General features: G+C 38.6%; 4 protein-coding genes across 14 annotated transcripts in view; 2 read left to right on the forward strand and 2 right to left on the reverse strand.

Annotated features, from left to right (window-relative positions):
- The first annotated feature begins 209 nt into the window (after nucleotides 1-209).
- On the forward strand, nucleotides 210-3,373 carry LOC132200472 (arginine--tRNA ligase, cytoplasmic). Its single transcript, XM_059625956.1, has 12 exons — nucleotides 210-426; nucleotides 565-723; nucleotides 941-1,171; nucleotides 1,224-1,492; nucleotides 1,543-1,730; nucleotides 1,781-1,906; nucleotides 1,958-2,062; nucleotides 2,120-2,298; nucleotides 2,354-2,522; nucleotides 2,580-2,740; nucleotides 2,798-3,101; nucleotides 3,165-3,373. Exons 1-12 carry the CDS (start codon nucleotides 382-384, stop codon nucleotides 3,272-3,274), a joined length of 2,046 nt encoding a protein of 681 aa, XP_059481939.1. The 5' UTR covers nucleotides 210-381; the 3' UTR covers nucleotides 3,275-3,373.
- Nucleotides 3,374-3,758: 385 nt separating this feature from the next.
- LOC132202028 (serine/threonine-protein kinase PAK mbt) lies at nucleotides 3,759-8,319 on the forward strand. 2 transcript variants are annotated; one of them, XM_059628660.1, is made up of 10 exons: nucleotides 3,759-3,917; nucleotides 4,181-4,408; nucleotides 4,469-4,810; nucleotides 4,866-4,982; nucleotides 5,213-5,593; nucleotides 5,699-5,869; nucleotides 6,099-6,287; nucleotides 6,341-6,601; nucleotides 6,659-6,919; nucleotides 6,979-8,319. In XM_059628660.1, the coding sequence occupies exons 2-10, from the start codon at nucleotides 4,190-4,192 to the stop codon at nucleotides 7,138-7,140; spliced, it is 2,103 nt and encodes a 700-aa protein (XP_059484643.1). In that variant the 5' UTR covers nucleotides 3,759-3,917; nucleotides 4,181-4,189; the 3' UTR covers nucleotides 7,141-8,319. The 2 variants fall into 2 exon arrangements, with proteins under 2 accessions (XP_059484643.1, XP_059484644.1); XM_059628661.1 differs by having other exon boundaries at nucleotides 4,869-4,982.
- LOC132202029 (uncharacterized) lies at nucleotides 8,319-10,095 on the reverse strand. Of its 2 annotated transcripts, XM_059628662.1 has the most exons (3): nucleotides 9,966-10,095; nucleotides 9,441-9,896; nucleotides 8,319-9,309 (listed from the first exon to the last, which is right to left on the reverse strand). In XM_059628662.1, exons 2-3 carry the CDS (start codon nucleotides 9,874-9,876, stop codon nucleotides 9,056-9,058), a joined length of 690 nt encoding a protein of 229 aa, XP_059484645.1. In that variant the 5' UTR covers nucleotides 9,877-9,896; nucleotides 9,966-10,095; the 3' UTR covers nucleotides 8,319-9,055. The 2 variants fall into 2 exon arrangements, with proteins under 2 accessions (XP_059484645.1, XP_059484646.1); XM_059628663.1 differs by lacking the exon at nucleotides 9,966-10,095 and having other exon boundaries at nucleotides 9,441-9,959.
- A 640-nt stretch (nucleotides 10,096-10,735) lies between these two features.
- Nucleotides 10,736-26,928, reverse strand: part of LOC132202026 (uncharacterized) — a 50,095-nt gene continuing 33,902 nt past the window's right edge. Inside the window, exons 19-39 of one of the 9 annotated variants that reach the window (XM_059628655.1) lie at nucleotides 26,448-26,615; nucleotides 26,178-26,393; nucleotides 25,912-26,122; nucleotides 25,695-25,854; nucleotides 25,035-25,140; nucleotides 20,910-21,062; nucleotides 20,377-20,535; nucleotides 19,260-19,745; nucleotides 18,444-18,556; nucleotides 18,118-18,237; nucleotides 17,964-18,047; nucleotides 17,663-17,783; nucleotides 16,414-16,860; nucleotides 15,384-15,846; nucleotides 14,933-14,947; nucleotides 14,492-14,772; nucleotides 13,956-14,054; nucleotides 12,933-13,090; nucleotides 12,683-12,875; nucleotides 12,521-12,576; nucleotides 11,706-11,842 (exon numbers count right to left, since the gene is read on the reverse strand). In XM_059628655.1, the coding sequence (XP_059484638.1) occupies nucleotides 12,535-12,576; nucleotides 12,683-12,875; nucleotides 12,933-13,090; nucleotides 13,956-14,054; nucleotides 14,492-14,772; nucleotides 14,933-14,947; nucleotides 15,384-15,846; nucleotides 16,414-16,860; nucleotides 17,663-17,783; nucleotides 17,964-18,047; nucleotides 18,118-18,237; nucleotides 18,444-18,556; nucleotides 19,260-19,745; nucleotides 20,377-20,535; nucleotides 20,910-21,062; nucleotides 25,035-25,140; nucleotides 25,695-25,854; nucleotides 25,912-26,122; nucleotides 26,178-26,393; nucleotides 26,448-26,615 (3,795 nt within the window). In that variant the 3' untranslated portion in view covers nucleotides 11,706-11,842; nucleotides 12,521-12,534. Of the gene's footprint in view, nucleotides 11,843-12,520; nucleotides 12,577-12,682; nucleotides 12,876-12,932; nucleotides 13,091-13,955; nucleotides 14,055-14,491; nucleotides 14,773-14,932; nucleotides 14,948-15,383; nucleotides 15,847-16,413; nucleotides 16,861-17,662; nucleotides 17,784-17,963; nucleotides 18,048-18,117; nucleotides 18,238-18,443; nucleotides 18,557-19,259; nucleotides 19,746-20,376; nucleotides 20,536-20,909; nucleotides 21,063-25,034; nucleotides 25,141-25,694; nucleotides 25,855-25,911; nucleotides 26,123-26,177; nucleotides 26,394-26,447; nucleotides 26,616-26,928 lie in introns of all 9 variants that reach the window. The other 8 variants (XM_059628651.1, XM_059628652.1, XM_059628650.1 and 5 more) reach the window with 8 other exon arrangements.

Here is a 26,928-nt window from a genome sequence, read left to right on the forward strand (position 1 = left end):
TATAAAAATCGCCAGGCTGAAGAAATTGAAAAAGTGTCACATTTGAATTTATGCTTTTCAATTAAAAATTGGCTCACCGAAATTCTTGCGGTCAGCTTGACTATATAGGTGTGCCACGTTCCATTCCAATGGAGAAATTTTTAACTTGGCGGCCGCCGCCTTTTTACACGCGAAATTTTCAATTTGGTTGGTAGCACTGACAACAATCGACATGAATCGACAGCAACAGCACACGACACACGTGTTGTTTTCATTTCGGCTCGGCTCGGCTTACGAAAAATTGACGGGAAAACGCCTAAGATTTTCAGCACTGTTTTCTTCAACAATCGACGCCAAAATTTGCCTTTCTTTTTGAATTTTCAATCTAATTTAGTGTGAAGTATGGATGATGTTGTGCAAAAATATCAGAAACGAGCTCAAGAAGCGGTGAGTCCTGATCTTATTTCATCCATGCAATTTTGCCCATTTTTAAATGAAATCTTAGTATTTTTCTTATAATCCTCAATTACTATTTAATCGGAGATTCGGGAAAAACGTTATGCAATCCGTCAAATTTTCTTGCAGGAGTTAAAAGTCAAGGAACTTGAGCGCGAGATCGACGGCTTGGTTGCTTTGGTGAATGGAGGAAATAATGCATCTGAAAGTTCAGAGGGTTCTCCTGAACTGTCTGCACTGCAATTAGAGAATACGAAATTAAAGCACAGACTGAGCATCCTGAAAAAGGTATTATTTTATTTTTTTAAGTTGCCTAAATCGATGCAAATTAAATTAAATTAGTAGCATAAATTTTATACTTTTTTATTATTACATCATACACATTAAAATCTTATCAGCTAGAATGGAATGATGCAATTGTAACGCTGAATTTTTTTATGATTTTGCAGATTCTTACGTCATATATATATTTAGCTTGAAAATTTCTTTATCAATTCTTTCACAGGCAATTGAGAAGGAAGCATCTTCAGGTGCAGTGAAATCCTCCAAACTGTCCAAGGTAAAGAAAGTGGAAGGCTCCGGGATGGTCAGCGTCCAGGAACTTATGAACGGCATTTTTGCCGAGGCCATTCAAACTGCTTACCCTGACTTGCCGGAAGGGCCAGTGGTCATTATGCCGTCAAGTAACAGCAGATTCGGAGATTACCAGTGCAACTCAGCTATGTCCATGGCACAGGTAACTATTTTGTTAAGATTTTTTGTTTTTAAATTACTGTAAAAATATTCAGGCACTCAAAGCTCAAGGTTTGAAAGCCGTTCCGAGAGATATTGCCAAGAAGATTGTTGACAATGTCCCTGCAAATGAACTCATCGCCAAGTTAGAGATTGCCGGTGCCGGCTTCATCAACATCACTCTGAAGAAGGAGTTTGGACACAAGGCCTTGAAGGACATCCTCATCAAAGGGGTCCAACCACCGCAATGTGAAAAAAGGCTCAGGGTTGTGTGCGACTTTTCGTCTCCCAACATTGCTAAGGAAATGCACGTGGGGCACTTGAGGTTTGTTTATTTTTTGGCTGATTAGAGGTGAATTTAATTATATGACTTAGGTCCACCATTATTGGTGAGAGTATCTGCCGATTGCTTGAATATCTCGGCCACGACGTTGTTCGAGTCAACCACGTCGGCGATTGGGGAACTCAATTTGGAATGCTAATTGCCCACTTGGAGGACAAGTTCCCTGACTTCAGAACAGTTTCGCCGCCAATCGCTGATCTCCAAGCATTTTACAAGGCAAGTTTTTGCACTACGCCAAATTCTTATCTAAAAATGTGTTAATACAGGAAGCCAAAATCAGATTTGACTCAGATGAGGCATTTAAAAAAAGGGCCTACGCATGTGTGGTGAAGTTGCAGGCTAAAGAACCCGACTACATCAAAGCGTGGCAACTGATTTGTGATGTATCCAGGAAAGGTTTGTCATGAAGTGTGGGGAAATTATTTTATTTCTTACATGAATTTACAGCCTTCCAGATTATTTATGACAGACTGGACATCACTCTGAAAGAATTTGGAGAGTCGTTCTATCATGAAAGAATGATTGAAGTTGTTGAGCATTTGAAAAAAGGAGGTAGGTTTAGGTTTTGAAGATTTGAAATTTGATTATTGATGATAACCCAAAATCTAGGCTATTTGGAGGAGGACGAGGGTCGTCACATCATGTGGGCTGAAAACTTCAAAGTTCCTTTGACCATTATCAAATCTGACGGTGGATTTACCTATGATACTTCAGACATGGCCTGTGTAAAGTACAGAGTACACGAAGAAAAGGGTGACTGGCTCATCTATGTTGTGGACGCTGGACAAGTACGATATTTTTAAACTTTTAAAAATGTTTTATATTTTAATAAATTCTTTCCAGTCTACTCACATTGAGACCATATGGGCCTGCGCTGAGCGTTGTGGATACATTGACTCTAAGAAAACAAGGCTCGACTTCATTGGCTTTGGTGTTGTTTTGGGAGAGGATAAAAAGAAATTCAAGACTCGATCTGGTGACACCGTCCGTCTAATTGACTTGCTTGACGAAGGTGAATAATTCTTGGAAATAATTAAAACAGTTTGATTGCATTGAATATTTAAATTAGGTTTGAAAAGGGCCAAGGAAAAGTTAATTGAGAAAGAGCGTGACAAAGTTTTGAATGAAGAAGAACTTAAGGCTGCTCAAGAGTCTGTGGCTTACGGCTGCATCAAGTACTCAGATCTTTCGCACAACAGAAATCATGAATATGTCTTTTCCTTTGATAAGGTACGATTGCACTTTCATATGTAGGTAATTTTTTTTTTTAATTTTTAAATGGTTTAGATGTTGGAGGATAAAGGTAACACAGCTGTCTACCTTCTCTACGCCTACACTCGAATTTGCTCCATCGCCAGGAATGCAAATGTCAGCCCTGAGCAGTTACGAGAGGCTGCGAAGAATACTCCCATCTCGCTGGACCACGAGAAAGAGTGGAATCTGGCCAAAGTTCTCCTCAGGTTCCCTGAGGTGTTGATCAAGATTACCAAGGACCTGTTGTTGCACCAACTTTGCGAGTTTGTCTACGAGGTCAGCACATCTTTCAGCGAGTTCTATGACAGCTGCTATTGTGTAGAGAAAAATTCTGCTGGTATATACTCTAGAAAAGTAAACATCTATATTAAAAGATTTTAATTTGTGTGTAACTTTTTAGGAGAAATTGTGAAAGTCAACATGGGCCGACTGCTGCTTTGTGAAGCTACAGCATCGATCATGGCCAAATGCTTCCACATCCTCGGACTGAAGCCTGTTGCACGCATGTGAATGTGTTCACAAATTTATTACTTTTTTCCATGGGGAATCTAATTTAAAAATAAATTTTTCCATTTTGAAAATGGATATTACTCAGTACCAAAATGATTATCCAGGGCATATTTAAATTTTTCTTTTACCAATCAATAACTAGCAATAGTATTTATATTTTATCCTCTTTTATAAATACCCCCAGGCAACCTAATTTTGGTTTTCAATTTTGAAAATTAAATTTGCCTTATTAATAAATAAAAAAAACTATTAAATTATTGCATACAAATGATTAAAACTATTTAAAAAATATATTAAATAAAATTTTAATAAAATGTGAATGTATTGATTAAAATTTTTTAGTTAAAATTATATTTTTTTAAATTTGGCATCCGTGTACTTATTAATTATATAATAAATATTTCATAATTTTTCCTATGTTGAGCTACTTTGCTCGTTGTCACGCGTCAAGTTGGTAGCACCAGGTAGAGAGATCATTGACGCACCTCGCAGGTAACATTCCTGTCAACAGATGGCCACATCCATAATTGCTTTGCGACGGCAAAAAATCCATCATGGCAGACATGAATGTTTGTTGGGTCTGATTGCAAACGTCTGCGTGGACGTTTTCCTAATTTTCCGTCGGTTTTGTTCAATCATTTAGGTAAGAATTTACCTGTTGCGACGTTTTTGAGGCGACGCCGCCGGAAAATCGGCACTCGCGGCCGGTTGGAAGGCGGCAGTCGGCTTGTTTACAAATTGTGCCAGAGATTTCGAAATGGGCGTCACTCCCTTGTGTGTGCATGCCTTTCATACAAATTAAATAAATATAGCGGCCGAAAGTGGCCCACGAAACTTCGCCATAGCAACGCGCCTGTCGTTTGTGCCAGCGGCGTCTCATTTTCTCGCATTATTTCTGCTCCCCAGCTCGGCAGGATGTTCACCAAGAAAAAGAAGAAACCGCTGATTTCGCCGCCGACCAACTTTCAGCACAGGGTGCACACGGGCTACGATCGCAAGGAGGGCAGGTACGTCGGCCTCCCGCTGCAATGGGCCGGCATCATCGGCAACAACCAAATCCTCAGGAGTACAAACAGACCCCTTCCAATGGTGGACCCCTCAGAAATAACCCCTACAGACATCCTCGATCTAAAGGTATGCAAAAGGTCTCTTGCTTCAAATTAAACCCTGACTTATATTTTTATTTCCACTCAGACGATTGTTCGAGGGCCAACCGAGGGCGGTCGGCCTGGCCGAGAAAACGGCGGTATCCCTAGAATGTCAAATGTAGCCCGTTCGAATTCCCTCCGTTCCTCCAGTCCAACGAGAATGCGTCACCTGGCAGCATCTGTCCGGCCCAACGTGCCTCCGTCAGTGCCCGAAGGCGAGGTTTTGGCCTCGGGACCACCGTCCAGAAACATCACTCCAAGTTTACCGGCAAACATGCCGCCTAGAAATGATCTCTATAGGATGGACCAGAACACTTCTTATCCTGTGCCCCAACTTTCTCCAAATTCACAACAGCAGCCACCCTTTGGCAAAACACCTCCGCCAGTGGTAAATTTATCTTCTTAATTTATTTGAAACTGGTTTTTAATCGGCCAATATAAAGCAGGCGCCAAAATACGGCGGACATATGGGTCAGAATGGCAGTGGCCACACAACACCCGACAGCTACATGCACCAGCAGAATGGTCCAGTCAATCACTTGAATACACCTCCACCTCAGGTCTGATTCGATGTTTATTTCTTAACCAAATTCATGGTTAAATAAATTTTAGAATAGAAATTTTTTTAATTAATAAAAAAATTTAAATTAAATTTTAATGTAGCATCTCTCTGACCGTTTAAATTTGGAGGCTCCACTTTTAAACTCATCAATAATCAAGTGGAGAAGTGCATTTTTATAATCGCCGTCCCATAGTTGCTCCCTGAATACTAATGAGTTCAAATTCTCAGGTGCCGATGAAAGGCAATGGATTTGGCGTTGTGCCAAGGAATGCGCCCCAGCACAGGGACTCGTACCCCCCGCAGCCAATGAAAGCCTTCCCCCACCCCCACAAAGAGCCCTACCCTGGTCCTGGAATGAACCATCAACCCCCTTATCAGCAGCAGCCGGCGCATTCGCCATCTCCAAGGCCAAACTTCAACCAGCACCCTCAGATGCAAAATATGAATCAGCAGCAACCCTTCCACCCCCAAATGCCTCACCAGCAGCAGTTCCCCTACCCCCAAAACCAGATGGCCAACAACAACCACCACCAACCTCCTCCCCCTCCGCAAAAGTCTCAGCAAATGCAACAGCAACACCCTGCTATGAGAGACCATCCAATGATCAGGGTACGTTGAAATTCCAAGTGAAAATTTTGTTTGTTTTGCGATAAAACTGTTTGCTGAGTGTCAAGGATTAGCAGAAACATAACTATTTCTTGTTATTGTTTACAGGCAAGTCCGTCCATGGGTTCAATGCCAGATCAAAATCAAAATCTACGACCTTCACCTCCTCAGGGCTCTGTCAGCTCAATGCACTCAGGTGCTGGCTCAAGCAAAGGAGCTCCCACACCCCCACCTGGCTCCAAACAACACTACGAGCAACAAAGATTAACTCATGAACAAGTAAGTTTTAAAAGTTTTGAAAAATTTTCCCTTATAGTTTCAAATCATGGTTATTAATGGTTCACCAAGCCAAATTCTCTGCCCAAATGCATCATCCATAAATTCAATATTATGAATATAAATCACATTACTTACACAAATTAGTAAAACAATTTTTTTTTTTCATAATTGCGAACAATAGGAGTGTAAGACAAATACATTAGATTTTTATTCCGATTTCTCTCTGCAGTTCAGAGCAGCTCTTCAAATGGTGGTCAGTCCAGGTGATCCAAGACAGAATCTTGATTCCTTCATGAAAATAGGTGAGGGATCAACAGGCATTGTTTGCATAGCTCTCGATCGAACAACCGGTAGACAAGTGGCAGTCAAGAAAATGGACCTCAAAAGACAACAGAGGCGAGAACTGCTTTTCAACGAGGTTTGCCGAATTTAATTTTTAAATTTAGATAAAATTTCAAAACGAATTCTTAGGTGGTGATCATGAGGGACTATCATCATTCTCACATCGTAGAAATGTTCGACAGCTTCCTGGTCCAGGACGAACTCTGGGTGGTGATGGAGTATCTTGAGGGAGGTGCTTTGACGGACATTGTGACCCATGCGCGAATGGACGAGGCGCAAATCGCCACTGTTTGTCAGCAGTGCCTCCGAGCCCTGGCCTACTTGCACTCGCAAGGGGTAATCCACAGGGACATCAAGTCAGACTCAATACTTCTCACTGCTGACGGAAGGGTTAGCTCAGAAAAATTAAGAAAAACGTTTTTACCATTATTTTGGTCCTTCTGCTAGGTCAAATTATCGGACTTTGGCTTCTGCGCCCAGGTGTCTCAAGAGTTGCCAAAAAGAAAATCTTTGGTGGGCACCCCTTATTGGATGTCTCCAGAGGTGATTTCTCGTTTGCCGTATGGACCAGAAGTGGACATCTGGTCGCTCGGAATAATGGTGATAGAAATGGTGGATGGCGAACCACCCTTCTTCAACGAACCTCCTTTACAAGCGATGCGAAGGATCAGAGACATGCCACCGCCTAAACTGAAAAACACCCATAAGGTTTGATTTTAGATGTAAAAAAATGGCAGAGTATTTATTTAATTGTTTGTTTTTATCAGGTGTCTCCGAGGCTATTGAACTTTTTGGACAGGATGTTAGTACGAGACCCAGCCCAAAGAGCCACTGCTGAGGAACTTCTAAACCACCCGTTCCTCCGGCAGGCTGGTTCGCCCTCATTGTTGATTCCGCTGATGCGAGGGGCTCGCCTGAATGTGCCCTGAGACAGACCCATTCCTGCCCGTCTGCTAGAACGACCTGAAACCTTGTTGCCTTACGAAGTAACGTCCTCTTAGTGTGACTTATTAATAAGAAAGACAAGCTATTTTATCATGTTGACCGCGGTTCCAGAAAGTTATCCGCAGGCTGGCTATTTTTTGTAGATGAGCTACTTGTGCAATAATTAGCTTGTATGTACATAGTGCCTGTTCATTTTGTTTATAGTATGGTTACTATTGCACCTTGCTTACCATGTGCCGTCCTCTTTTTTAACTGATTATACATCCGCAGCTGATAAAATTCCACAGACTCTGTGCAGGAATGTTCTTTGACAATTCTGCTTGGAAGTCGCTCAGTTTGTAAGGCCAGCTCACTTTCATATATACTTATTGGCAACTCCTGTGGTGATAACCAATGCCTGAATTTGATATTCTCAACCTGCTTTTTACAACATGCCTTTTTAATCATATTACATAACTGTGCACGAAAAATAATCACGCTGATATTTTGCACTCACACCAACATCACTCGTACTTTTAAGAAGCAAAACTTCCGGAGCAGGTTCTACTTGTAAGATTTATGATATATAAATATTTTATTATTTAACAGGCGCGGTGAATGAGTTAGTTTTGTGTTAAAAATAGTTACGGACTCTGGCGCTTGAGTTGAAAATTGCCTCTGTGCACTTCTGTAATAATTGCTTAGTGACAAGTACCTGTGCCTAAATTAGCTGTAGTGCAGCAGTGAAGTGGACAGTATTTTCAATGCGCTAGACTATCTCTCTCTCTATCTTTGTGTTATAATGTATTTTTACCCTTCATTTCTTCCGTTGTTTTTTTATATCAAGGTTTGGAAGGATACCCTATTTGTATCATTTGTTCAAAGAGCATGGAGATATTTTGTGTCATAAAAATAGCATTATTATCATTGATGATTATGGTTATTATCAAAGAAAGAGAATATTCGCAGTAATTATTATAAATATATTGATACTGGAATATTGTTTTGTTATGTCGTGTTATTAAGAAAGTACTTAAAAAGAAACATTCCATTGCTTTCAATATTATTTTTCGCCTGCAACAAATTGCGAGCCTATTAAGCATTTTGTCATTATTCTGTGGATAAACTCTGTTATTCTTAATAAAAATCTATAATTGTATTCCAGAATGAAAAGGTGAATTTTTTATTGAAAAACGTCTGGTTTTGAAGTAGATTGCATCTTTATTTCAGAAATAGAGAACATCAACTTTTGTGTGGAATTGAAGAGTGCACAACATGAAACAGTGGTTTTTTTATACTTTTTGAAAGTTATCCGTAGGTGTTTTGTGTCTATTGTTTCCCAAAAATAGAGAGATAATATAGACTAATGCTATCGTTAACAGTTTTAAAATGGTAACATGTCAATTCAGTCTGCTACCCGGTCAACTGGCAAGCCATTCAAATGCAATCGTATCGGAAACCTGAGATACCAAATATAATTTGCAATAATGCAAAAATAGGACATTTCGCGCCACTGCTTTGGCAACTTACAACTAATTCATAAATAAAACTTAATAACACGTGATGACTCCAGTGCAGAATTCACAATCAGCAAAAACCAACGGGCGCTCAATGCAACAATGAAATTTTGTTTACATTGTTGTTAGCTAAGCAGAGAAGTTGTGTCAGTTTGATGGCACCATTTCTGATTGGTCCACAAACAATGGAAACTTGATTCATTGCTGCATCAAGCCCCTGGCAAAAACATTCACAAAATTACGGAATAATTTACCGAACATCTAAATCGTTTCCAAATATTAGTTATGCCCCAATTATCTCATAAATTTTAAAACATCAACCATCATTTTTAGACCCGCAGTCATATGAGTTCACGAAAGGTCATAAATTGCATCAAGAGAACATATTTTGTAACATATAATGCTATTCGTTTTGAGATTCAGAGTCGCTGCATGAGCAAGAACTGGTGCAAGAGCAACTGCTGGAGCTGCTCTCGGACGAGTCGCACTCGATTTTGCCATCTTTGGCTAGCATGCTTTTGAGCTGATGGATTTCCAAAGGCCACATGGTCCTGATTACCTCGTTGTTGTTGTCAGTCATATCGGTCAGCTTCAGGGCCACCACCTGAGGGCTGTCACCAGCTTCCCTCAGCTGGCCCATCACAGAACAGTACACGCCTGAAAAGTTATATAATGTTTAAATATCTTATATAATATTATTTTTTTTTTAAATGACCTTGAATTTTGCAATAAATTTAAAATCTCAATTTTGTAGCGTCCATTTTTTTTTAAATAAAAATAATAAAAACCTGTAGCCATCCAGTCTGAGCTCATGGTGGTTGATTGGGTTTTGAGAACTTTGCAGGTAGCCTCAGTCATGTCACGCAGAATGAAGAAGTCGGGAAAGTCGTAGACAATGTCCCCTTGCAGCCACACCAGTCTCAGCTGCAGACAGAGGCCGTCGTTGACAATCAGCGTCCAGTGCGGACCCTGAGCATCGCCCTGCTGTAGTTGGCACTGCTTCAAATCTTCGATGGACAGTTTCATGAAGCTATCCAGAAGGTTGATGGTTTTCTTCGTGGACATGATCTGGTCGAGGATGGACGAGTTGTTGGTGTCCACCTGCAATGCGGCTCCGCCCGCCGTCTCGACGGCGTCCTTCTTCTGGTCCTCCTGCAGCTCCTTCAAATACGCGATTTCGGCCGCCGATGCTGCGTTGGCAATCTCGTAGTCGTCCGGGTCCATGGTTGCGACAGATCTCTGACCTATTTGCAGAAGATTCCCGTTTAGAAAAATCGATCATGAAGTAAGCAAAGCAAAGTTCACGGTCGCACCTCGATCACTCTAGGCGCCAATTTTCGTCCATTCAAATAACACGACTCAGCCCATTCAGCGCGAAATATTCGCTTGCTTTCGCAATACAGCCGAGAGCCGAGATGTGTGGCGTGTGGCTGTACGGCTGTGGCAAAAACAAAATAATAACACGTGATGGGCAAGGTCAGTGCCATCTAGCGGCGAGCCCGATCTTGAAGGTTATTGCGTCGTACTCGTTCTGTGGCTACATGGTCGGGCTAGGAATTTGCCAATAACGTCAAAAGTAGAGAGTTGAAGATTCGATCCAGGAGGTATTTTTTAAGTAAGTGTTGGTCCGATGTAGCTGGGACTATAATAAATTATTTTTATGTATATAATGTACTATTCTGATTTTATATAACATAAAAAATACTATTGTGTTTTGTTTAGTAAAATAATTATTTTTAACTCGTAATAATTTGGCTGTATGTATTATTCAAAGTTAATTTAATGGACGTAGTTGAGTTTTTTATAAACTTTTTATTCAAACTATTCTATACTAAAAAGTAATTTCAACCATTAAAAGATATGCAATAAGCAAACAATTAAATAATATTATAGCAAAGTGAATTATTTAATATTTACTCCGTTTCAGATTTTATTCAATCATAAAAAAATGTTGGAATAGTTTTATTTGATTCAGTCAATCTTTGCAATCTTTATTAAAATTTTAATAATTTTCGTTGTCTCTGATTCAGGATGATATTATCCAAATTTAATGTATAGTGAATGTAAAAGTGCATTGTTTTTATTTTGCAACAAATTTATTATCAAGAAGCAGAATTCGATTTTCTCCATAACACGATTTAACAATATGAAATAAATATTCATTCCCTAAACGTTCTTTTTGCCCCAGTCATATTGAACGGCATAATTATGTTATTTTATATTGTTGTTTTTTTCCTTCCCATTTTGCATGAGTGAGATTCATAGTTTCACTTTTTAACGTAGCCACATTTTAACAAGAGAGTGAACATGTCATTGTGGAAGTTAAGCTTTTGGCACTTTGAGCTCTCTAATTAGCACACATGGATTTGGATTGAGTTTTTTTTTTACATTTCGACCGGAACTTTTCTTGATTTTAATTATTAAATATAACTCCTGCAAAAGAAGTTATTTCCGCACTATTAACATTGATTTTCACACAGCATTCAACGATTATTACCTTACTTTGTCAGGGCAAATCATTATATAAAAAAGTTACCGTGCTTCAATTTTATTTACTAACATTAAGTTGACAAAAAAATTATATATACTAGGTTAATTAAGTAGACATCAAATAAAACATTTCTAGCACAATTTGGATTACACATATGGGAAATAAAATTGGTCACAGTCACTCTTCCTTTCTATTAAAAACGGCAAATGCCAAAGAGTTTCAGGAAAACACACATAAAAACTGGCAAAAATTTCACATTAAGTTCAGCAGATGGCGAACTTTAAAAAAACGTATCCTATTATCTTATTTATAGCAGCGTCTTCTAAAATATATAATTTATCCGCTGCAAGAAAATTCTCTACTCTTTTTAGTATACCGACCGCGGCGTGTGTTTCTCATAAAAAATGTACGAAAAATGTGAGTGTGTGTGTGTGTGTGTGTGTGTGTATGGATGGTGTTATCAATTCCGCTAGGCTCCTTCGTTTTTGAATTAATATTAGTCTCTTTTAGCACCAAATCGCGAGAGACGCGCGAGTGCGATTCACTCTGATGACGAGATGTGATTGGAGAATAATTAATAATTTAAGTCTCTTGTTCGATTATCGAACCGGTCAGTGCGATCGGAGAGGCTGTAGACGAGTTGAGGCTGCTGCGCCGCCGCTTCAGTTGCTTCCAAAATCTCCTGTCCAGTTTTTCATCCTAGAAATCACACAATTTCTTCAAATTCCACCCAAATGTTTTCAAACAGTAAAAGCTTTATTTAGCAAATGAAAATAAAAACGCGTCAGCTCTTTAAACTACATCCTAAAATTTACATCTTTTTAATAAATATACTAACAATAAGCCAATAATGGTCAAATATTTTGACTTGACTTAAAAAATTTGAGGAGATAAAATTGATTCTACTCCTGTTGAATTTTAAAATATTGAAAGTATTAATTTAAAAAAGTGAAAAAAAGTGAATTTGACAATAAAGGATAAATATCTATTTCAGAAATAAATTGTGATTATTTTACGTCCTCGCAGGAATTTAATAATTTTATTGGAGAAATATCATGTTGAATGAGTTTTAATCTGGAATTAACAGCTGCTTTAATAATTATATTATTGTGCAAAATAAAAATCTTTTTTTTTTTACAATGTTACAATGAAGGCTCGTTTTCAGAAAAATGTGAAGTTGATGATCCCAAAGAACGGTGTTAACTGAAGCTAAAATGATTTTGGCTATATAATTCTGTGTGAATCCTAAATTAAGCTAATTCTACTCAAATATTCTGATTGTAAATAAATCTAGCGATCTACAACTGCTATTGTAAAGTGATTTATGAACCTTTCTATGGTACATAAAAATATTGATCAGCTTTTGATTTAAATTACCTTTTCTTTTAACCCTAAAGCCACCCTGAATAATTTTCTTTTAGCCCAAAGGTCTTCTAGAGATGTTTGAATATGGAATGAGAAAATTAAAATAAATCCAAACAATATTGCTTGTTAAACATTGAGGTATTTTTGTAAGCGATTTCTTAATTAAAAATTCACCTGATAATCTAGAGGCACGGTCTCCTTAACGGGGGACTTGTTGGGGCCGTTATTGTTGTTGTTATTTCCAGCGGCGGTGTTTGTTGTGGTCGTGGAGTTGTTGTTGTTGTTGTTAGAGAAGAGCCTCAACAGCCCCCCGGCCTTGTTGTCTTCAGAACGACTGCCCCCGAGGATTCCGCCCAGGGGGCGAAGTCTGCAAATGAAACTGTTTAAAAATCTCCATACCTCGGAAAAGCGAAAGCGTATTTACAGCTTTGAGGTCTGACTCCTTTCTTGACGAGGGGATTCGACTCCGGGAAAGTCCCTGCGACGACTGCTCGCCAGTCTCAGTCGACGAAGTAAGCCAGAGGAGCCGCTCGTTCCTGGCCCGTTCGTACCGACTCCGCAACCGCTCGGCGGCTGTTTCCCCTAGTCAGTCGGTTCCAAATTTAAATTTAGAAAATATTTATCTTGATTTTTTTTTTTTAAATAAAAAGCCTGACTTTAATGAAAACAAAAATTTAAGGCAAATTTTTTTTTTCTTTCTAACGGCCAGACCAAATTTCTACTTTTAAATCACCAATTAAATGTTTGCACTTAGCATTAGGTTCAATTTCTACGTCTAAAAGTTAATAAAGCGTGAAATTAAATTCCAAATTCAGTAGACATTCTACATTGCTTAGAGCTTCAAAGGTATGCAACCTGCAGCACTAGCAAGCCCGGCCAGTTGCATAAATCATTTTGTGGATTTTGTTACTTTGTTGCGTTTTGCGGTGCAGGGCAAGTTATTGATTGTTAAATCGAAACACCTGGTTTTTCAAGACAAAAAGCACTTTTATTTCACTAAATGATTCCAGATGTTAATTTGTATCATCACAGAAAAGTTAGCACCAATTTTCAAAAGCACACAATCATAAAATGTTATATGAGCAAGGATTACTTAAATAGATCATGGGTATCACTTTTTTCAGCATATTATATAATATCGAAGACGAAAATTATAAAACAAAGACATATTTAACGAAGCAGTGATTCAGACTTTGCTTTAATATTAAAAGTGAAAAATTTTTATCTTGTATTTTTTAATTAAAAATTTGATAAGCAAATTCGGGAAATTTTACTTCAAATTCTTTTTTCCTAAAAGTCTGAATCTCATAACTTGTTTTGTATATTTTTTATTAAATTGTGAATATTGGGATCATTTTCACTGCAAAAGCAAATCACAAACCGAGCGAAGGAGGACGATAAGAGAGAGTAAGAGGAAATACCAAAGCCTGGCGCTCGGGTGGCCTACCTGCGGAGAATGGGTCGGCGATCCAGTGTCAGGAAACGCGTCCGCCCAGCTTCCCTGTCCAGGCTTGACGAGGCATCCACGCCGGGGCGGGGGCGGTGCCTACAAGTCCCACCAACACAGCGCACAACGCATTATATGCATGACTGACCTACTAATCGACTCTAGCCTGCTTTCTCTAGCGCTAATTTTTTTAATTCAAACTAACAACAAGTAATATCTTCATTTACAAATTGCAACCAAATATTCATAAACTTTACCATGGACAAAAAAATAAGAAAAATGTGAGAGGTGCCTCCAGAAAAAAGTTAAGGAGAAAGTAAATTTTAAAAAAATTTAAGAAGGCAAAAAATTCATTTCATTCAATTTACCCCATATTTTCAAGATTAAATATATTTGAAGAAAATTCAATCTCATCAATTAAATTTTCAATTAGAATTTCAGCAAATTCTGGTGAAAGAGTTTCTTGAATATTTGATTAAAATTAGTTTTCTGAAGATATAATTCATACAAAACATATATTCCCGCTGATGGCTTACCTTGCCTTGCTCCGGGCTGCTGCCGCCACTGGAGGAGCTGTCGCTGAGCAGTCGGGGTCGGGGCCGTGTTTCGGCGCCGTCCTCCTCCTCATACAGTGGCTCAAGTCGGCGCCGCGGGTAGACGCGTGGCGGCGCCGCCAGCAATCGGGTCAGTTGGTCGTCGTCGTCCGGTGACCACGAGCGTTGACCTCCGCCTTGGTGCTCGCTGCCCACGCAAGGGAACAGCGAAACAATGTCCTGACTCGAGCTCAACTCCTCCTCGGTGTCCTCGGGGTCGGCGCCTGAATCACAATATCACCAATTAGTCCCTTTTGTCTCGTCGGTGTTCAACACTCTTTTATTTAAATTTTTAGTTTTTTGTAGAGAGGGGCCTGGATTCGGAATCGCACGTTTAGAAGCGGGCGAAAAATTTTGGCTGGAGTTTGGACAGGCTTGATTTACCTGCTTTCTTCTTGTCTAAAGAAAATAAAAGAAAAAAAGAGGAAAATTAATTAAAGGCTAAATTTTAACCAAACTCTAAAGTAAATGACATGATTTAACTGCGTTTTTAAATTAATGCTAATATGAAGTTACATTCAAATGCTGAATTTTTTAAATCTTACAACCAATTTGTTATGAAAAGGAGAATTTTACATTGTTGAAAATTGGGGAGTCCAAACCACAATATATATCAATCATACAATATAATTTTTTTAAAGTTCTTATTTTTATTTCACGTATTGAGCAAACTAAACACTTTCAATGGAAATATCCTAAATATTTAAAATAAATTACTTAAATAATAAAATCCTATAATTATTTTATTAATTAAAATAAAGTTAAATAATAATGATATAATAATCAATTTATATTACTGGCTGATTGTGAGAAAAGAGTTAATTGATCCATGCACCTTTTTGCTTACCCTCTGGCGTTCCCCATTCCTCCTTGTCAGAGACGCTGCTGTCCGGACTGCCAATTTGATTGGCCGCCGCGATGGCCGCAGCCGCGGCCGCGGAAGTGGCCGGCGGGTTGGTGATGCCGACCGGTGGCGAGGTGGACAGCGCCGTCGTCGCTGGTTTGCTGCTTACGGCGGCGTTGCTGAGGACGGCTTTGGCCTGGCTGGAGGCCGCAGGGGGCATTGGGGCGGCCGGTTTGGTGGTCGACGTGCTCTTTAGCTCGAGGGACTTGGCAGGACCGGTCGGGGGTTGCGGTGCGGGGGCTTTTTTGTTGAAAGACGAGTAGATTTTGGCGCGTACGGGCACGGCGGGCGCCTTCGTTTTGAGGGTGGCCGTGGTGCCCATCACCACTGTGTGGCGGGCCACCGGTTGTGACGTGGGAGGGGACTTGGGGAGCACAGACTTATTTTGGAAAGCCTGCATAAAAATAAAAATAAATTATTATTGTTTATTACACATTTTTTGTAAACCAATTTAAAAAAGCAGAATTACAAAAGTTACTTTATTTTTCTATTTTTAGTAGAGGTTTTCTAAGCTGGTTTCAGATTTTCAGAGGTTACTGGGTGTATTTTTTTTTTCAAAATTAGAGCCCAAGAGTGCCAATTACAAATAAAGGCAGAGGTGAATCTTGTATTGAAATTTAAAATTCAATGTACATTAATTGGCTAAACACGTAATGACTTTGAAGTGATTGCCTCTTGAATTTTTTGATGATATATTTTGTTCATTAAGAAGAGTGATTTTGAAGCATAATTATTTAATAAAAAATCACATTATAATTATTTTTTATAATTGATTTAAAACAAACCATATGAAAATTTAAAAAATTGGAATAAAGTAAAAACATAAATTAGTATTGTTAAATACCGTCATTATTGGCATTTAAATGTGGTAAATAATATAAGAATAATAAGATTTATTATTTTTATATTAAATTAAAATAAAATATTTAATCATAATATGAGAAATGAGCGTTCTACGTACATTTGGGCCTACCTTCTTTAACTGTGCTACAGTTCGAGGTTGTTCTTTGGGGATGGTTTTCGGCGCAATCTTCATAGGGGTGGTGGGTGATGGCGACGGGGTTTTAGGGGCGGACGCAGGCGTTGGCAGGGTTGTGTTGCCAGGGATAGAACACGAGGAGGAGATGGTGCGTGGGATGGAGGTGCCCACCGTTGGGGGAGCCCCGCTGGTCAGAGGGTTCGGCATGAAGCGGTCGATGGGGGCGGCGTTTTCCTTCGTCTTCAGCTCCTCGAACATTTTGGTCTTCTCGGCAACCGAGGGGCCGGAGTGCACGCCCCAGCCCTTGATCGACTTGCTCTTCATGTCTTCGATGGACACTAGCACTTTTTTGGCGGTAGTTGGCGAATTTTGAACCGTTGATGGGGCAGCCGAGGTGTTTCGGTCGTACCGGATCTGTTCCCTTGTAAACTGTAAAAACAATTCTATCGGTCAGAGAAGGGACAAGATGTAAAAGTTTATTTGTAACTATATATTCTCTTGAAATAATTATCTTAACCGAAAATCTGCAAGAGGAACAGGAATATCATAATTTTTACATTAGTTTAAAAAAATAGTCTAAAAGCCAAAACTGCATTAATTCAATTTCAATTAAGGTGGTGTTAATTTTGCGACGTACATTGATTAAGATTAATGTTTTTCATTAATATGCAGTTGATTATTTTTCAATAAAATTTTGACCCAAACACCATAAATCAATAAATATTTAAATTTTTATAGACTCTCTTTGTTCAATGAGGTTTGACAATTAGAAATCGATAATTAAAATTCAAAATAACCAGATCTGGTGTTGCATAATGTTTGATTGTGTTTTTGCACTTTAAAAATTAAATTGTTTGCTTAGAAAAATAAAGTTGTCCTTGTCCTAAATACTACCACCGCATAAAATTGAAATTGAACTAATAAATTAACATTGAAACTTTCATCTTGATTACTTAACAAAATTTTGAGGAAAATTCCAAATTTTCGATTCGGAGCACTAAAAATGTCAACGACTTTTCCACGTCAGCCACACGTTTGGAGCTTTTTCGTGACCAGTAACACCAAGTTTTTTGTTCCAATCGATAATATTAATCCAATTAGACGGCGGTGGATTAAAGCCTCTCATTCGTGCAAAAGAAAAGATAATTTGGCTTGCTTGGCGTGCAGATGGCAGGAAAAGATGGATCCAAACTATATAGAAAAGTCCAGCTAGAGAAAATACGGCTGTCACCTGGATTTCCTCCTCGCCAGAGTCACTTAAGTCGTCGGCGTTTGCGCTCGGCAAAATGCCGTCCTGGTTGCTCGTGTGCAAATTCTCCAGACTTTGCAGCGTTCCGAACTTCCGCAAATTGCTGCAAAATTTGAGACTTGTGTCACTCTGCGGCCTCTCGAAAGTGACACACAGCAAAAGTCTGTTACAGATTATGCGGACTAGCTTAATTAATATACTCAAAAATGATTTGATTTTTTAAGGGTAAAAAAAATTAACTTTCTACCAAGCGATTGAGAATGAATGAATTTGGTCAAATTACTCATGCTCCAGAGCGAGATTGTGCTCCTCGTCTTCCGAGGCGCTCGAGTCGCGGTCGTCTTCCTCGAGATCTTTTAAATCATATCTGTATACACGTGCAGAGAAAGGCAATTTAGTGGACGAGTGTGAGAGTGAGAGCACAAAATTAAGAGTACTTTTCCGTGTTAAAAGTGAATGGTTTAGGCGCCATCGTGGGCGACGCCGATTTGTTGCTCCCTAAACTTGGCACCGGACTACCTGGTCGTGCTCCTGCTCTTTCTACATTTACGCATGCACTGCAAAAAGTACGTTAAAAACACAAGACGAAAATGAGTGAGTTTGTACTATGTGAAATATAAACTTTTTGTCCTCGTACTAAGAAAATGTGTAGCTGAGTATTTTGAAAAATGGTTTCTGACATGCTCAAAAATCGTGCGTGAAAAGAAAAATGAAAAAAAAAAAAATGTTTTTTCTTTCTATTTTTATCCTAAGCGACACAAACCTGTTGGACAAAGTTCTGGCGAACGGTTGGTCTTCGTCGTCCGAGTCGTCTTCGTCGTCGTCGTTGCACGCGTCAGCAACCATATTCGCGGCCGTTTCCCACTCAAACTCAGTCTGTGAAATGTCAAAATATATTTCTCTCTGCAGAGACCATTTCTTGCGCGCCTGTGCAAAATTACATAAACAAAAACTTGACGGCGTCTATAATTAAATAACGAGATTGATATGTACTGAAAATGTACCAGCAGCTATATTTTTTGTGTGATTTAATATAATAATTTTCTTTGTGTTAATTAAACAGACTAATGAAAAGTCAGATCGATTTTTTTTAATTCATCCAAAGCGAGACTAAAAGGTTCTATACGAGTTGGAAAAAATTGAATTTATTTTATAATATAATTATGATTTTTTAAATTTAATTTAAGCTATTAATTTTCAAATATGACTGAAAGAATATTTTTTTTTTAAGTTGTGTTACATCAAATTACATAACTTTACCCTAGAGCAAAGGAAAATCTTTTTTTTTTTTTAATAATCGTTGAAAAAAGTTAGCTTGAAATCTAATTGAATGTGTTAACATTTGTATATAAATAAATTATTAATCTACAATCTACATTGTCTACATTAATTGTAAAAAGAGGTTAAAAATTTCAATTACTTTAAAATTTATTTTAACAATTTCAATTAAATTTTGTTTGAATGTTAAATTGTTGAGCATTTTAATAAAAATTAAAGAGCAAAAGATAAAATTATACAATAACAAATATATCTTTATGAGTAAAAGATAATTTATATTTGTTGTATTTAAAACTTGTACCTGTTTTTCAGTGTCTCCGGCCACACTGGCATCTGAAGGCGTTGGCGGAACAATGGCAATCATGGGCACCCTGGTGGCCTCGTCGTGGTCCCTGATGTTTTGCAGGGTGATTCCCATTTCGGACGGCAACGGTTCCCACTTGTCGCCTTCCTCCGAGTCGTACTCGCTGCTCGTCGAGTCCAGTCTGACCTTGTTTTTGTTGACATTGCTGGTGCTGGGGTTGTTATTAGAGGGCAGAGAACTTCCGTTCTGCATGGTGCCGCCCGGCGAGCTTGGCTTGTAACTGAAGATGGGTGAAGAAAGGGCCGGCAACTTCTTGTACAGGTCCTGTCTGAAGACGGACGGACTGCCACTCAGCATTGGGCTTCTCTCCTCCTGCGCCTTTGCAGCGGTACCCATGTCTGCAAAGAAACTCTTTTTCGCTTGCTCCGTCGTCTGCTTGGGCACCAGTTTGACCACGGCGATTCCACCAGACTTAACTGTCACCTGATATTTAAAATTTATTTGTTTCCGGTTTATTTAGAGAGAAATATCAAGGAAACATAATTATTATGGAATCATCAGAGGCAAATTGTAATTATTGTGAAATTTGGTACAATTCTAGAATTTTTATTGACATTTTCCACTGATTTTTAATCTAGGATTCTATGAATTTCAGTATCATGGTTAAATTATACATAAAAAAAAAAAATGACTACACAGAATGCAGATCTTTATGTACCATAATAATCAATATATATTTTTAGCTGCGGTATGCTGTGCATTAAAGATTTATATTTAAAATTATTAAATTATAACATAATATGAAAAACTTCAATTTTAATTCATATTTTTGTTTAATTTACCTAACACTCCTCTACCCTATGAAAGGAGTAGATTTTATCAAAAATATATTGCCGTACATGCGGCAAATGGTCAAGTATCCCTAAAGATTTATGCAAAGTTGATTAGTTTATTTCTGAAGATTTCATTTCATATGTTTCCTTGTAAGAAATTTTTTGCACAAGAAATACGCTAAAACGTTTGAATTTAGGCTACGTGCTCGTCACAAGAGCTGAGTGAGCAGGCTGCATGACTACTTTGATAGTGAGGCGTTGTTTGATTTATGTTTTGTTACCTGACTGCCTTCGGTGCTATGGCTCGGACTTCTGTCGGGGTCGGGCGACGACATTTCCAACTCTGAACACCGACTTTCCGCCCGACCGTGCGGACCACCACCGAGCAACTTCATGCCTCTCTTGCGCAACGTCGCCGGAGACCAAATTTCGAATTCGGCCTATGAATAGTGAAATGAACTAATGCGTGAAAAAGCAGCACAGAAGCAGGCCTGGGAATAAAGGTCGCTTGATTTGAATTTTTGAAACTTAAACCAAATATAGGTTTGAAGTAATGCAATTTTAAGCAACGTTAAAAATTGTTTTTAAATTTTTTTGTTAAAGGTTGTTCAGATTCAAAAGCAACTATTTTTAACCACAAACTGCTACAATCTAACTTAACCTTTTTGATTTTATGTTATTATTTATAAAAGAAATCAACCTTATTTTTCCAGCCCTGCACAAAAAGGTACGCGATTTTGATACACATAAGTGCAAATATTATTTTCCTTTCTAGATGACGTGTTGGGTTTGAAGCACTTTCTACAAAGTTTACCTCTGGAGTTATAGGCGAGTCAGTCTGATGAGTTCCTAGTTGGCCGGTCATCCACTGTTGCAGGTGCAGAATGCTGCCCTTGTTGATGCCCGTCTTGCCCAGCAAGCGGCACTTCTGCTCGATGATTTGGTCCAAGTGCTTCTGCGAGGCGCCCTGTAAAAACGCCAAGCTGTATTTTTGGTCCCACTTCGTGACCTCACAGCTTGTTTTGATTCTTTTTCCTTCTCATATATATATTTTTCGGTACTTTTCTCTCCGACAGAAAAAAAAATAATAATAAGAAATTATTCAAGCTGTGCAGTCAACTTCTCAGAACCATCGTGTTTTTCTCTATGACATCTAACTGATAATATTAATTTGAAATCCAAACGGTATGAATTTGGTATCTACATGCAAAGTCTAGATAAACGTCAAAAGGGGACATGCAAGAGTTGTAAAAAATTTGCCTCCGAGGAAAGGGCAGCAATTCACTTTCGCCGGCGCGGCATTTCGTTCTCCATGCTGAATTGGCCGCCCGGCGAAATTTCCACTTTCCTCCGAGTTGACACATCGAGGTTCCAACAGTTTTCGCTTTTACAATATCAAGAGTAAAGAAACAAACAGAAACACTCGTTGCGGAATTACCATTTGCTAAAAATGATGTATGTGTGTGGTGAGATCTATAAATTCATCTAACGAGTTTCAAATTCCCAGCAAATTTCGAGAGGCCAATTCCTTTATTTTTGCATCAAATTCATGCCAAATTTTGACTTTTCAGTTTGCTGGAATTTAAATTACATCAATCTGGAAATCAACTAAGGTATGTGTTCAAATGAGAGTCGGTAATATTAGATAATAAACTCTATTGAAAAAGAAACACGATTCTTTATACATGGATCCATTTAGGACAGAAATCGCTCTGACTATATCAACTAGGAAACTATCATTGAGACCTTAAAAGTTAGGAGTGAATTATTTTACACTAATTAAACCTACAAACTTCATAATTATTTTACACTACTGCGTTAAAATTGGAAAATCAGATTAGAAAGGTAGTCGTGCATCAAGAATAAATCTCTCATTTGAGATCATTAATAGTTTTTTTTTTAAGTTTTAAAAGTTTGCTTCTCCCATGACACTAAATCTAGAATAAAAACTTCTTTGCCTCTAAATTAGAACAATTTTAGAAAAAATGCACTGTATTCGAAAAAGTAAGGGATTCTACCTTTTGATGATTGCGTCGCAACGTGAATGCTTGATATTGGTATTGTTTTTTAAAAAACTAATTTGAACTCTTACAATTCGAAGACTTGTTCGTGTTTTCTGAAAGACTGTGTTTGTTTTTCAATTTATTTTGCTCACGTACTGAAATCGTGCAAATTTGACCAACGCCAGTCTTGTGTGATTTGTGTTTTTTCGTGAAAGCAAACTGCAAGTGCTCTGCATATAAATATCTTCAAAATGTTTGCATTTAAAAGAGCACTTCTACAAACAAATGCTTTTAGAGCGATAATCGAATTAATTAAACCATCAACATTGATGTCAACTACCTCAAACATTTTCCATCGCACGTTCAACACAAAGTTTCACACTCATTTCGCCATTCTCTGGTAAGAAGACAGATAAAGTACATGTAATTCTATCACAGAGGCGGTATTATTGATCGTTCTTTCATTGTTCTTTTTATCTCGCTTTTTAATAAAAGTAAAACCATATAATACAATCGGACAAATTTTAAGTCAATGACCTCGTCGTTATAATATATTTTGATTCATAATAACCTTATGTGACACGCTACATGCATCTTACATGACTAGTTTTACATGACGTGTGATACATTTTTAATTTTCATGAATGTGTGGAGTTTGTTTCAAGGAGGCAGCAATTTGTGCGGGCAAAGCTTTATGATCGCGTGCATGCTTAAATGCAAAAGTCGCTTGGTTTCCTGGACCCAGATATCAACAGGATTTCTTAAAGACTATAATTATGCGTGAGATTAAAGAGAAGATAAATAGGCATGCAATAATTAATATTTATTTTAAATTTGAGAAAAAGTGGTGAAAGTGGGTTCAGAAAATATTTCTGATATTTTAGGGTAAAAGTGGGGATATTTCTATAAATTTCCTAGAGAACCGTAAAAATAGAAATTTATCCATTATCAGACTTCTAAATTTAATTTTGGGAACAGGATTGGGTGGCTTGCGAAAGAGGATAAAATTTTAGAATGTATTTAAAAAAAAACTTTCCAAAGCATTCAACCTTATAATTTAACATGCAAATTCCAGTCAATTAAAAATATTGACTGCTCTTCTTTGATCAAAAAATCATCAAATAATGACAAACTTTGAAACTCTGAGTTTGAAAAACTGATGTAACTATTACAAAGTGTAACAATGCCTTAAATCAATAGCTGAGGATATAAATTTAAATATATTGTTGTTTTTAAAATATAATATTATATAATAATGTTTATTAAAATTGTACAGAAATTTAAAATTATTTAATTTCTGTACAAAAAACAAAAACTTAAAAACAAGCAAGGCGTGAAAAATTATAAATTGCAAGTCTAATTTATAATTCAAAAGTCATGCCATTGCACAAGCAGCGACGTACTATTTTTAATATTGAAATTCGGTTTGTGTGTAAGAAATCGCAACCCGTCTCTTGAAATCCAAGGCGAACCTCAAGCGATAATTAAACTTCTAACAAGTGTCTATAGTTCCGAAGGAAAATCAACAATACTAAAAGCGCAGCCCTTTGTATTAAATATTCTCAGTTTTGCTTTTCTTCCTTTGCCTCCTTGAATCGCACATGCTACGAGGGTCTAGGCCTGCGTTTGGGCCGGTTCTGGGCCGGTGTTGGTTTGGCCACCTTGCTGCGGCGGCAGGCGCACATGACGCGCTCCACCGCCGCCATGAACCAATGTCATGGGGGCTCTTTGGTGCGGAGCTTGCCGCCCAGTCTCTTGTGCGAGGCGATCGACTCCCTGTCCGAGTCGTTGTCCAGCAGTTGCGCGCCCTCCACTTTGTCGGCGTCCGGCTGTTTCATGACTTCCGAAATCATGTCGCTCGACAGTGGCTTTTTGCTATTTTTTGAAGAATTTTGCTTGTTCGCGGGCAACGGCATTTGCTTTTTCACGGTTTTGTTGTTCGGAGGTGCCGCCGTCGACTTTTTGTCCGCATGGGGTTTTGGGGTGAAAAGTTCTGAAAAGATCGTGTTCATGGGATTGGTGGTAGATTTGACGTCAAAACTGGTGGACGCGTGGATTTGCGTTTGCGTCACTTGGAGGGGGAAGAAAAGGTCCTGCAGAAGGACGTTCAAAGGGTCGTCTTTCTCCTTTTCATTTTCTTTAGTTTCGGAAGGAGGCTCAACCGATGTCTGTCTGCGGGGAGGTTTTTCTGGAGGGATTTTTTTGGAGGGATCTACTTTTCTAATTTCAGCTTTTTTGATTTCACCTTTCTTTGACTCGTTGCTGGCGGATTTTTTCACTTCGCCGCCAGCGGGCGACTTTTTAGTCTCAGGTTTTGCAGGTTTGGTTTCCTTTTTGGATTCCGCAGAAGCAGACTTTTTTACTTCCGTCTGCTTCTTTTGGTCTCCGCTGGGGGACTTGGTGATCTTTTTCTCGCTAACTTTGGGACTTTCCGAGCGCGGCACCTCCGCAACCTTTTTCTTGGACAGGTCTAAGGCCTTGGCCACGACCTTTCTCGGCGTTTCGACTTTCTCGATCTCGGCCAGTTTTTTGACCGCCTCCACAGAAACCGAGCTTTTGACAACTTCCCTTGGCTTGGCTCGCACTTCGCCCGAGGCTGACCTTTTTGGAGTCTCAATCGTGGCCACGACGACGCTCTCCTCCGTGATTACACCGAATTTCCCGGAACTGTTTGCCCTGTTTCGCACTTCGAGCGTTTTGAGGTCCAGCTCGGTAATCTGGACACTCCGCGTCGTGTCCACGTGCGACTCCAAAAAGCGCCTCTTTGACTCTTGGATACGCATGCGGGATTCCTTGAAGGTGCGTGGCGACGACTCCATCAGCGCTGCGTCGATCGGCGTCTCCAGCAGCTCGCGCGGGAGGTGTTTGTGTTGAGGTGGAGGGGTATTTTCAATTAAGGATTCCTCTAATTTAGGAAGGAATGAGTCCGGACGCACCTGTAGTCTGCTCGGCGAGTCCACAGTGGCGATCGACGGTTGCTCTGCGGGCGAGTCGAGGGGACTTGCGTTTGGCGTGCCTCCGCGCACAGTGTTCAGGTAAATGCTGCAAAAATTCATCAAAGCATTTGGTGAAAAATAAAAACAATTATAATATAATAATTTATTAGCAGATGAAAATAAAAAAATATCTGTTGGAGAAATATATAAAATGAATGCATATAATTAATGTAAATATACACTTCCAGGTAATAAAAATTTTGTTGTTTGAATTAAAATTTAGTAGAACAAAATGAATAGTAAATTTACTTCAAAATAGTTTTAATGCTTTTTTTTACACTTTATTTAGTTTTTTTTTTTAAGAAAATAGAAAACCAGTTATGAAGTTTTCAACCTATAGCTCGGAATATGTAGAGAAATAGATCAGTTTCAAAATTGTTCAAGCTTGCATTTTTTTAAATCTTCTTTTTTCGTTCCATTAATAGCACTGGGCGTTGAACAGCAATGAATATTAATAAGGAGTGTGCTTTCATCCTTTTTTTATATAAAGAAAAAAAAATTGGTTATAAATATATATTCAATAAGGAAAAACCTGGCCTTTTGAAGGTGATCATTCACAGTCGTGCATTAAAAATTAAAACTATAAATGAATAGCCTCACATTTGTCTTTGAATTAGGTTCTGCCACACAGCCTTGAGTTCGGGCGTTGGGGCTCGGAATGCGATACTTTTTCGACGGGTTTTTCCAGACTTGTCTTTCTTGGCATTGGCGTCCAACGGACTGTGAGGTGGGGCGTCCACTATCAGTCGAAATTCATTTTCTGCTCACAAACATAAAAAATTAAATAAACGCTAATCAAATTAAAGGCTCTTCTCACCCTTCTTTTTGATAGTGAAACACGCCTGCGTGACGGCGAGTAGAGAGAGGGGCTCGTCCGTCACGAAAAGGACTTTGTCTCTGCTGACGGTGGCCAGGAGGAGCAAGTCGCTGAACAGCAGCGCCCAAAAGGCTTTCGAGCTGCGACCTTCGATTCTGCTCAGGTCGCCGCCGAAAATCCATTGTCTCCCGCCTGTGTTTAGTTTGAAAGGCTAAAAATTTAATTTTAATGTCAGCAGAATTTTCAGCTTCTTTTCGGAATATTACTTTGCATTTTGTAAAGACCAATCTGCTCTCCAGGTCTTGTATGGACAGAAGAGGTTTGCCTTCGGAGTCTGGCTCCATAAGACCTGAATTGGCCGTGATATCTTTGTAGGTGGTCTCGAAAGCTTGGACCACCTTTGAAAGAGCTGCGTATTCTTCATCATTAACTTTAGAGTTTTTCAGGACGGTCTGCAAAAGCTTCAAAGTTTCCCGGTAGTGCTAAAGTAAATTTAAAAATTAAAGGGGGTCGACTTTTTTTAATTAATCCAGTACCTCGAGAGGTTTGTGGAGGAAGGTTGTGAGATCTGGACGTCTTTTAGGAATAGGAGGGTCAGACACTACTTTCAAGAAACCGGGGTTGCTGGTTTGCTGCGCCAGCAGGCAGTCGGCCCTCTTCAGACCCAGGCAGTATTTTCTGTACGCGTTGGTTAGAGCTTGCACCTAAAATTGTTATTCATTTCAATAATGAAATTTAATGAAAGGTTAAAAAGTTATGTGCTTCTCAAAATTGAAAAAAATATATCTTGATACATTTTTTTGTTTATACACACAAGTTTCTTTAGAAAATTATATTACATATATAGATAAAAATTAAAAGACCATTAACTGTCATTTTACCAGAAAACTAATATAACTCTTCTACTGGGTGAAACTTTGGATGTAAATAATAATTCTTTCAATTTGAATAAAAAAATCTAAACTTTTGGAATGTAACAAAATAAGAAGATAATCTGTGTCGTTTTATTATATTTTG

This window comes from Neocloeon triangulifer, unplaced genomic scaffold (assembly GCF_031216515.1).
Source record: "Neocloeon triangulifer isolate White Clay Creek 2 clone unplaced genomic scaffold, ASM3121651v1 ptg000014l, whole genome shotgun sequence".
Lineage (NCBI taxonomy): Eukaryota > Metazoa > Arthropoda > Insecta > Ephemeroptera > Baetidae > Neocloeon > Neocloeon triangulifer.